Below are 12,119 nucleotides of genomic sequence, written 5' to 3'. Positions count from 1 at the left end.
TCCATTGTAAAAAATAAAGATAAGATATAGTATCAAGTTTAATTTCGTTATTTTTTTTTGTTTTGCTGATCTAATAAACGTATCTGTATTGAACATTTGTATCACACTACCTATATTAAAGCTTGACTACCCCTGTATCATATTTTTTTTAATTATTAAGAATTTTTTTTAAGTTGGAAGAAAACGTATAAATCACCTTGTAGTATACTATAGTTAGTAGTTACCTTGTTATTGCGAATATAATCAAATAATATGATTAAACGATATCTATAAAAATATACAATATTCAACAAAATTTAATTTAATTAGATAAATATAGAACCTGCCCGGTGTGCTGCAGTAGACTACACACCCTGGCCTTGGATGAAGGTGATTTACACGGGGTGGCTAGGATTATTATTTAATCTGAAAGTGGTGAATCATTGCATATTTACATTCTATAAAAACGATTTGAAACTTAGATATTTATTTACAAATTACTATTAGTCACGACAACGTAAATATTTTTCCGACGAGGTTGGGTAGAAAACCACACAATAAAATCTACCACTTCTGTTGAATATTTTAATCCTGTATTCCTGTGATGTATAATATGAAGTATTAATGTATTATATGTATTTATCTTATATAATATTATATATAAAATACTACCGCACTCTATACTCGTTATCTGTGCACATCATTCGTATATTATTTAACACGAGCTCAGTCAGTGACAAATTTAACAGCTGTTTTTGTTTTACAAAGCCGATAGAGGTTATATTAAAATTAAATCTAAATATTAGTTTTGCGTTAAAAAAAATATATTTAACTACACTTGTGTTTCGAGGCCCTTTTATGAGTTCGTCGACTGCCATTTACTCTAATTTTCCGCCGGGACGAACACCAATAACACGGTGTTTGCGTAAAAACTGTATCTGCATAACAATATTATTATACGTAACGTATGTCGTACACTTATAACACCGCTTTCGTTTATATAATATAGGTAGTAGATACTTTAATAGTATATAATATAGCGTCAGTGTAGTATAGTGGTTCGCTGAGGGAGGAACTAGTGAATTTTGGCTGTAGTTAGTGGGTGGGTGGGTGGATGTTGTTCTGGGGAACGCACTGCCGACGACAACGCGAATATCCGGCGGTATCTAAATATATTATTATATAAACGCCGTCTTTTTCACCCGCCCCGGAACCGGTACCGAGCTGCAGTATCGAGCAGTTCACCGAGACGAGACGATCCAGATTCTCTCTCTCTCTCTGCCTCTACCACTCTCACACACACTCTCGCTCCGAATGAAATCGCCACAATGCGAAAACGCTTTGCGAACGTAATGGACCGCGACCGCGGGAGATACAACAACAGCGACGGACACTGCGCTTTATTGTCATATAATCATTATTTTACCGTTAAGCGGCCAGCAATAACTATGTAAGCCGGGCGGCTACCCCCCAACGGAAAGCTGACACACGCGCCGCCCGGTCCATTATGCGCACACGTACGTACGGCATTTCCATTATTTCGTTCTGTTTGACCGGAACATTAACACGCGCGCACCATAAAAGTACACACACCATTTATGTGGCCGGCGGACACTGGTCAACGCGCTTTTGTGCGTCGGGGTTTTTGTGCGACGGGGTTTTTGTGGGTCGGGGGTTTTTGTGCGTGTTTTGACGTTTCGTATATTATTATAATATCATCATCATTATTATTATTGTATGCGCGTGCATAATATTGGCGCGCGATCGATTAACCTCCGCGATCGGTTTGCGCGTTTACGGTACCTATTATTGTTGTTGTTGTTGTTGTTGTTATTATTATTACAGAGCGAGAGGGCGATCGATGAGGAAAAAATCATAGTGAATAGACGTAAAACCGGGAACGTTATATTATTATTATGAACTATTATAATTTATAGGTACACATCACCGGCCGGTCGCCACCGGTCTACACGCATTTGGCTTCTGTCAATCGGATTTACAAGGTTTCATTTTGTAATCCTTTGATGGTAAATATTGGGGTAGGCCACACTAAGTGACTCGCGTATAAATATAGACGTGTCTATTATATATATATTTATAGTGAGTGTGTCGTGTGTATCTCTGTGTTTTCAATGGTCACGACATAACATCGCGAGTTAAATCGATTTCGTAACTGACACAAAACTGTGCCAAAAACTATTTCGCATATAATATATACATAGATTATGTATACACTGATAAGTGATAGGCTAACTATTTATTTTTTTTAATTTACCAAATTGTGTCTTCCACAAGACACAACATTCAATTGAGTTAGAATTTCGCAAATTTTAGTACGGAAGTATAATAAATATGGTAAACTTGAGATTTGTTAAAAAAATATACATTCCAAGGTTATATTAAATTTTCTAGGGCAATAGCTCTTGTCATAAGTACTAATTTACTTTTTTATTATAATTTATTTATTAGATTCTTATACCTTTTAATTCATATTTATATAGACTTATATAAATACTTTGTACCCATTATACATATTATTTACTTTGTAAACGTTTTTATATATACCTATATGGCTATAAATACAATGGAAAACATTTTAACAGATTATACATGTGGTTGTGTCAATTACGATATAATTTGTGGTAAAATATTATAACCTAATACATCGTAATTCAGTCGGTTCCCTTTTGTTTATATGACGGTTATTATTATTATTAACGCCGCGGGGGTAATATAATGAAGAAAGTTACAATTAACAAAAAGCCATAAAGTATGAACGATACAGTCGATATATACACTCTGTTGGATATTAAAAATATGAGTTTTAATCGCAGTAAACTAACATTACACAACATAATGTGTCTTGAAGAATACGTCGGGCGAATAAATGCGTTTGTATAGTATTTTTTAAAAACATAAACAATATACCGTTTCTGAACATGAGATATTCGATTTAAAATGTCCGGTTTCGTAAATACTGTGCACACGATCTTAATGAATTCTGTCGAGCGAATACTGCAACAATCTTCAAGTTTACAGAGCAGGAGGGGCACATGGAATAATAATGATACGAAGTCCAAGAAGAAAAAAAAAATGAATAGTATAGGTATAATGGTACATCATAATATTGTATATTATAATACTAGCCATATAAACAGAGGTACATTTATTATTATTCTTAAATGTGTATCAATGAGTATACCGCCACAAGGGGTCCTCCAGCCAAGCATATATCGCTAATTATTAATGAAAAACGGAGCATTACAACAGGTTGAGTAGGCGAACGGTGGCTAACATAATTTTGTTCCGACTGTGTAGCCAATAATGTATCATGTCCCACAATAAAACAATATTCCAGGAGTCGACAGACGGCTACGCCGGCAGCCGTTTCAATAGTACCTACACACACACAAATACACATTATTATAATATTATGCATGCACATTTGCCGATATTAAAACCAACTAAACTAGTTTCTGTTATTAATTATTATTGTTACTATTTGTTAAATTAATAGTGCTTGAATAAAGATACATAATATTATACCGTATACGCGTACAAAACTTTTTGTATAATCTCACAAAATTTAGTACAACGTTGGACACGTGGGAAGTACAATTTGTCAGTATCTCTACGTAAATAAAATATATTACCTAGATACTACAACGAAGACCAAAAACAAAAATGTCTAAAATATATAATATTATACATATTTTTATATTTATGTATTTCTATAAATAATTTATATAAATCCATGGTAGTGCGTATAGATATCATCGTCGAAATATACGCCATACTAAATTTTCGAGAAATTAACACTAAAAAGATTTAATGCACACACACAATGCGTCTACGCATATGGTAGGTATATAAATTCAGCCTTCAGAGAGAGGTCACAACCAGACAGGTCTTCCGAAGGACAATATTCTAATTATTATAACAACATTTATTATAATTAAATGCATTTATACTATTCTATATAGATATTAGATTCGTATATATATTTTAATGTTTTATTAACTGTTATATAACCAACGTTATCACTTCTCAAAGTGAACACATTCTGCACAATTTACCGGATAATGAACTATAATCTTTATATTATATCTGGTAGTATGTATTAGTCACTACTCATCATTCAGAAAAAAAAATTTGGAAAAAATTTTTTTTGAATTTGCATTTATAGATTAGTCATTATAAAAAAATATAATTAAGGTAATTAATAAAAAGATTTAATAAAATGTATTGAAATTACTAATATTATGAAATAATTGCCTCAATCGTATACAAACTATATAAAATATTTATAATTGTGTTGATTTTTTACAATCTATTGTGTCCTTACTACTATATATTATTATATGCTATGGACAATAGCTTACATAAATCCTGCTATATAAAACACTATTGCACTTTGAGTCTGCTAGTTTTTTTTAAATAAAGTTTCCTGACAAAGTAACTTGGCCATCCAATCAAGTTTAGATAGTACTTAATGTTATTAGGATACAATTTATTTTAGATAATATAACAATAGATAACAAAAAATATTTACAATCAGTTACAACGTTTTTTCGTTAGAACGTGGTAAAAGAAAATATTCATCAAGCTATACTTGTGCAGTTATGTGATGTTACTGCATACCAAAATATTTGTTCATAGTATATAATGTTTGGTATATTACTGCACTAGTGCATGTCCTTCGGTGCAGTAGTAAAGTCTTGGGTATGTTGGATATCTATAATCACCAGCAACATGTCAACACAGCATGCCATTAAACACATTTTTATGATAATAATATAATAACATTGCATTGAAGTTTGCCAGGTCGCGGATTTAACATCCGGGTACCTATATTTTTCATCAAATAAAAAACAATTTTCATTTTTTTTGTGAAATATCAGTTTTTAATTCTTATACACCTAGGAAATTAATTTTAAATCGTTCAATATAATTAATAATTATTGTTGTAATTCATATGTAAATATGTAATTAAAAACCGTTGTGGTCTACCATAAAAAACAGTTTTGTTGTGTAAAATTATACGATTTTAAGTGTCCGTTATTATGTTAACTTTAATTTTTAATAAATTTATGTATATACAAATCAAAACGTATTCGAAACACTGTATAACTTTACCGAAATGTTGCCGACACATATATATTCGGTTTATAGGTAAATTAGGTATATAGTCGGTACCTGACAGTGGCTGGCAATTATTCTCGCAAGCTGACCCTGTCAATTATTATAATACGGTGTGTAATTTTTAAGCCATGTGCGGGGTGCCCTTGTAAAAGTTTTTGAACCGTGACTATCGAAAGGGTGGTTTATCCTGGGGAATAATGCTAATTAAAATATAAGAATATTCATAAAAAAAATAAAATTATTTCGTACCAACTTTGAATAAACTTTGAGTGCTATTATAATAATAATAGAACAAGTTAGTTTATGGTTTTTTATTCACCTGGGACAAAATGTTTTATGACTGTCGCGTAACATGTACGACATCAAAAAACAATGAATAATAGTATAATAAGTAAAATTACGTATTTTGAATGGTTTTTTTTTCGTGACCATGCAAAAGCGACCCCCTCGGGTACGCCAAAACAAAGTAGTACCTGATCCGAATGGTCGAGATTCATTTACATTACAGCGTCGTCGACTAGGTGCAGAAACGCTACTGTGAGTTATGCCCACAGGAAACCGGTCGGTGTGCGGCCCGTGTTTTATTGTATATACATTATACACACGTATACGTATATTATTCGTAAAATAATAATAATACCTTAGGCGTGTATATATATACGTATTAATTATTATTATACAGTTGAACGGACAGCAGAATAAAAAAAAATAAAGAGAGAGACGACAGCGGCGTAGACTGGCCCTGCTGCTGTAGCAGCAGCTGACGTGTGACCGTTTGGGACATGATAGCGGGCCGCTGGTAATTACACCTAAACCGTATAGGTATAATGTCCTAATGACAGATATAAATCAAACGACCAGATGTTTTGGTGGCAGGCAACCCCTCCCCCACCTCCTTTTACCTTCCCCGCGATGATGTCATCGCCCCCACCTCTCAGTATACGCCTTCTTTCCCGAGCTAGTTGGAAATTAATTACTTTAAATTGTAATTGTTTTTTTTTTCGGTGGAGAATCTATTATGTAAGTCGGACAACGCATTATAACAATAACTGCAACTGCAATACTTACTGTACATATTGGTACATATATGTTACCGGATATAGTGTATATGCACATCATAATTCTATGAGTCTATACTGTAGTCTCGATATTTATTATATTTTACGTACCTACACAGATATATTAAATTTGGCTACATACTTAAAATAAAATATAGTGTAGGTACTTATTATTCATACCGCCATCTTATTATAATATGACCGAAGGTAGAAACTATAAAGATTTAATTATAATTCGAATATTTTGGAGTATCAATTTCTGTATTGATTTCGCAAATTAGTTGTCAACAATACATAACTTAAAGGTTTTCGTACGTATTAATGTATATGTAAACATATGTAGAAGATATATATAGTGTTAGTTGTGTTTCGGACTAACCAAATTATTTTGCGGTCATGTTATACACGACAAAAAAAACAACTTAACAGAAACCGTATAAAAACATGGGAATATTCTGGTTTCCATTCCAAAATCGAACGTATTTGCGATGTCAATATTTTTGAACACTGTATGATGAATGTATTTTATCGTACAATAATATATGCTAAGAAAATACAACAAAAATAGTCAATAATAATACTGTAGTAACAGTTCACTGCACCGCTATAGTGTAGGGTGTAACTAAAATACTACAGTTTACTAAAATTCCCGTAATGCATACGAGGCTATAAATTACACATGTCTTTACTATTATCACGTAATGTATCACGTCTTGCATTCTGCTGTAACGAGAATGAAACACTAGCAACTGATCAAATATACATACGATTATTCTACCACAGCAGCTACTTTACATTGTATTTTATGGTCGTCCAAAACTGTATGTGGTCTCATAAGTCATTGATTTCGTTCGGCATTTATACATGTTTATTTAGTGAAGTTCTCGAGCAATATTTTTTATAGTATAGTTTTTTATACATACTGTATAGAAAGCTATTATTTTTCAACAAAATTAAATTATTATTTTAATTTGTTTCTTGTCAATATTCGTTTTATTTAAATAAACGACTCATAAAAGCAATAGTATAATAACTATAGCGTTTTTATATATTTCATTATTTTAATTATCATATAATAGTAATATTTTGGATAACTGACAATTTATTTACATGCTCTATATGACTATATGATTATGCATAATTATTGTGCTAAGATAACATAAAATATTCTACTACACTGCATTTAAAATTGTATTAAAGTCGGCAGCTGTCAGTTTTGTTTTGAAGTATACGTACTTCCTAATTTTATATTCCTCTAGTTTTTACAATAAAAATAAAAATATTATTGTTTTCTTTAAAACACCATAATACAATTATATAAAATAAGTAAAAGCGATAATTTGTTTTTTTATATTCTTACTATCTACAAGGAATTCACATATAATATATGTAGGTATTTCATTTATAAGTCTAATGTAATATAGGTATTGTATTTTTGTAAAATTGTCAATTTTTTTTTCTCTGAGCATAATTAAAACTACATTTTAGGTTTTAAAAATGTATAAATTATAAAATACTCAATCTTTTACAATGCTTAATAATCTGGGTAGTTAATACTCTTTAAAAAATATATTTATAAAAGCACTTTACATACATTTTTACAATATATGTGTATTTATACGTTTGTATTAAATAAGTTATTAACAAAAAAAAAAAATAATTAAAATTATTACTTTATCATATTATCTAACAATTTATTATTATATATGTACATTTACTTATAATTGTATATTTATATAATATTAAGTGAATAAATACATAAATTATACAAAATAGATGCATGTGTTTAGTGCGTTCATGGACAATGGACACCATGGTACATTAATTAATGCAACTAATATCCTAAAATATCCTACCAGCTATACCAATATACTGAATGTTTAAGTTAGCTGATAATTCAGAATAACCATAAAAACATAAAAAAAAATTACTCGAATAGTAGGCATAAAAAAGACAAAATACAATATTTAAAATCTATTACCTATTTATATGTTTCATGCCATCTATATACCTACTTAAATATAAGAGTTGTATTTAAAATACTTAACTTTATATTTGTATTATGTAATTATGTTTTAATTAGGTATATTATGTACTCGTATTATTTTGATTTTTGAGAGATATTTTAACTTAATCGTAGTTATACATCTTTAAAAACAATAAAACTGTGTTTTTGGAAAGTATGAAAAAATTATTATAAAAATCAATGATTAATCCTCTCATGCGTAGTGCGTACATTAAATAAAATATATTTCTATAAGCTGTAAATCTTTAAATTTCTCAAACATTTTTTAAAATATTGCTTGTAATAAAATGGAACTAAATTCGACGTTCAAAATGTTTCCTTGTGCGTTAAAAGAATCGATTGGTCGATTAAATTAGTAATTCAAATTTTGAACGATCTACTTGTATGCTATCTTTTAATCGCGGAGATTTAAAAATAATGATTAAATTTTATGTGTTTGAACGGGCAGAATTTGTGATAGATTCAATGTACGAACATTTATTTTCACAAAACATAAGTGTAATGTGTAAAACATAATATCTAATACCACGGTTAACAACATAATATGGAAAAAACGGTGCGTGGTGACCGACGCAAATTCCACAGACGTAGGTACAATTTTACTCTCATTTGGCATTTAAATAATGTGTTCGTGTGGGCTAATAATATTTATATACACACATAATATAATACGTATGTATATATAATATATAATATAATATACAAACATATACTAAATATCATTATAATATGCTACATAATTCACAACGCAGTTCCCACACGTCGATATTGTAGAAAGAATAGGACGCGTCGTGTGGTGTTGCGGGGTAATGCACCGCGAAGGGAATAAAACATCTCGAAAGTCATAAAAAGATATATGATATTATTTTTATTACAATAAACACGCCGTGATCGCAGCTGGATAACGTCATGTTCAAAATGACCACGATAATTTTTTACAACATAATACGTCTTCACCCTTGATGTATCTGGGACTTCATATCCGGCGGCGGCGGCAATGGCTGCAGGGGGGACGAAATCCAGTTTACGTGGTATTTCGCCGAAATATTATTTTTCGAGCACGCGTACCGATATGTGTATACGTAATACGTATAAACTATAATATATTATGTATAATAATATATGCGTATTTTATATGTATATATTATATATGTATAAAGGTAGGTACTACCTGGTGGCGGCAGCGATCCAGAGAAGTGATCGGTAGCGGTGGGAGAGTGGAACGAGGGAGACACAAATCGTTTATTTGTGACCGAAGGGGTGGTTGTGGTGGATAGGGGATGATTTGTTTTGACGCCAGGTGCCCATGGTAACTGGATTACATAAACGGCCGCGGTGGGATCGCGTGCGACGAGCGGTTTTTCGACGCTAGCACCCTCCCCATGCGATACCCCCTCCACCCCTTACACTTCCACCACTATCACCTACCAACATCAATTCTCCAACACCCACATGTGCAGCCAATGATACAATGTATAAACGTACTGTGTGTGTGTTTACCTGCGAAAATTCGGTGCTGGATGAAACATGTGAAAGCCGAGCTCGTCGTCGCACGTGCATTGCCTGGCGGTTGCAATAGCGGTGGGGTAGTCTTCCTCACAAGTTTTATTTTTTTATATCAAAAATCTGACATGTGATCTATTTATGTCACTTTACAAACGGGTTGCGGGTCGCACGGTGAAAAAAGCAATTCCATCGCCACCGCCCCTATCCCCACCTTACGCACGCTAAAGTTTCCCTCAAAAACTACATCGCGCGTAGGTTAGGTACATGTACGAAGTATATAGGTAGTTACTACGATAAGTTTAATAAAAATCGTACGTCACGGGCAAAGTTTATGAATCCGGTTTTATTACATACGGAATCATGGTTTTTTTTTTTATAATTTATTTTTTTATGTGTATATAATATAATATATACGTACAACTGATAATTCATAAATAATAAAACATTCATACCGTCCAGGCAAAGACCGCTGTGTACACAATAATAAATAATTTTCGTCCGGTTAATTAAAGCAAAACCACTGAAAGACCGTCGGGATAAAAAGGACGAACAAATGTGTAGAAGAGAGTGAGCGAGAGGGAGATGGGGAGCAGGATGAAAAGGGTATGCATACAGACCGAAGAGTTGGAGGTAATAAACTAGGCTCGTTAGTTGTCGTTTTAAGGTGGGGCGCCGATGGGTTACGATTTGTTTGGGATGTAAATAAGCCATCACCAGCGGGCGGCCGATAATTTTTATCATTATTTATTTATTTGTCTTTTCGTTATTTATTTACTATATGGATTTATTGCGCAAAGCACACACCGCGCGATTTGCTTTTTACAGGGTTCTTATTTTTTAACGAACATGGCGCTCCAGTGGAGAGAAAAAATGCAATAGATCACTTATTATTTATTTTTCATAAAAACCAAAAAAAAATTTACATATTCCCACGCCTAATTCTAATGATTTTACAGTTTAAAAAAAAAAAAATAAAACATTTCGAATGCCTTGAATAAAGACACTTAACATACTAAAATATATACATACGAAAATAGTTTTATTATTTCACTCAAATTCAATAATATTTTATTTAATGGCTTTCGAAACCTCATATTCTAAAAAAAACACTAAAAATAGTTGTTGTGTTTCAAACACAGATCTTTAAAAGATCTTTTTAGTTTTACATAAGTTACAATTTAAAACCTCTAACACATGTTTATATTTTTCAATCGATAATGTAACATGGAAAATAAATAGGTATAATCAAAATATAATATTTACCTATTTCAAAAATGTTGGTAAGTACGATAAGAAATTCCAAAATTTTATATTATTACTTACTATATTTTAATCATGTATAGGCGAGAAATAAAATATAAATATATTAAAACCCGTAAAAATTAAAGTTTTTGTTTATCATTCTACCAGACGAGATTAATACGATTTTTAATTGTTGGATATAATATTTAGTAGCTTGAATGATTCAAATCGGAGTACCTATCACCTACATAATAAAAAAAAAAAAAACAATAACGAATGGATAAAATGCACAAACGGATTAATGTTTCTGGCTATTTTATAACGTCATGCCTCGAGTAATCTGGATAATTTTGACATTGGTATGCAAATTATCGACTAGTATTACTATAGCAGTTAACTTAAAACACATGACAAAGAGTAGATCTACACTCGTTTCGATTTTATTAGGGTTAAACAGCAAGGAAATCATAGAAAAATCTGATTAAAATGTTTATGTTTTGAATACCGGTTTTAAATTTGTATTCTATACGTTCGTATTATTTATACAAAATAAATCTCGATAAATATGTATTGGGCAATTCGCCAAATAACATTTTATAATGGTTTCAATTAACATTTTGTGTAATTCGTGATATAAAGTTACGATATGAAGTTATATGGTGTTACTTTGAAGATCGAACCAGCTTAACCTGCACGTAGTCTAATCTTTATGTGTACCTATGTATACAGTATAATAGTGAGCGAAATAAAAATGTTGTATTTATGCTGCTTCAGGACTTATTTAAATTTCGAATAAAATGTTATAGCAACGACATATTCTATAGCTAATGATACCGCGCGTGCATGTGTAAGCGTTGGAGTATAGATAAATATCAGTTTCAAATTGAATCATCACACGAGGGTGTACTTACTAATATAATAGGTAGTCGTTATACGGATGACTGACATAATTTCTACTACTCATGGTGTGATTAATAGCATTATAATGTTTATTTTTTTACAGTTACTATGCACAAGTCCAAAGAAGAACAAGCCAATAATGTTACCAGCTCCCAGTACCAGCGTTCCAGGACGTGTCCGGAGCCACATCATTTGTACTTGGACGGAGACATGTTCCTACAAGTGAATAATTAAATGTGAAATTTAATCGTGACAATGGTTCTAAT

General features: G+C 31.6%; 1 protein-coding gene across 11 annotated transcripts in view; it reads left to right on the top strand.

Moving 5' to 3' along the window:
* The window catches only part of LOC100167590 (aryl hydrocarbon receptor protein 1), a 58,241-nt gene that overhangs the window by 33,637 nt on the left and 12,485 nt on the right, over positions 1-12,119 (top strand). For all 11 annotated transcript variants that reach the window (XM_016808842.2, XM_016808843.2, XM_008190388.3 and 8 more), the window contains exon 4: positions 11,957-12,075. In XM_016808842.2, the coding sequence (XP_016664331.1) occupies positions 11,957-12,075 (119 nt within the window). The remainder of the gene's footprint in view (positions 1-11,956; positions 12,076-12,119) is intronic.

This window comes from Acyrthosiphon pisum, chromosome A3, assembly GCF_005508785.2.
Source record: "Acyrthosiphon pisum isolate AL4f chromosome A3, pea_aphid_22Mar2018_4r6ur, whole genome shotgun sequence".
NCBI lineage: Eukaryota > Metazoa > Arthropoda > Insecta > Hemiptera > Aphididae > Acyrthosiphon > Acyrthosiphon pisum.
Note: the sequence above shows the minus strand (reverse complement) of the source record. Positions and strands in the feature narration are given on the sequence as shown.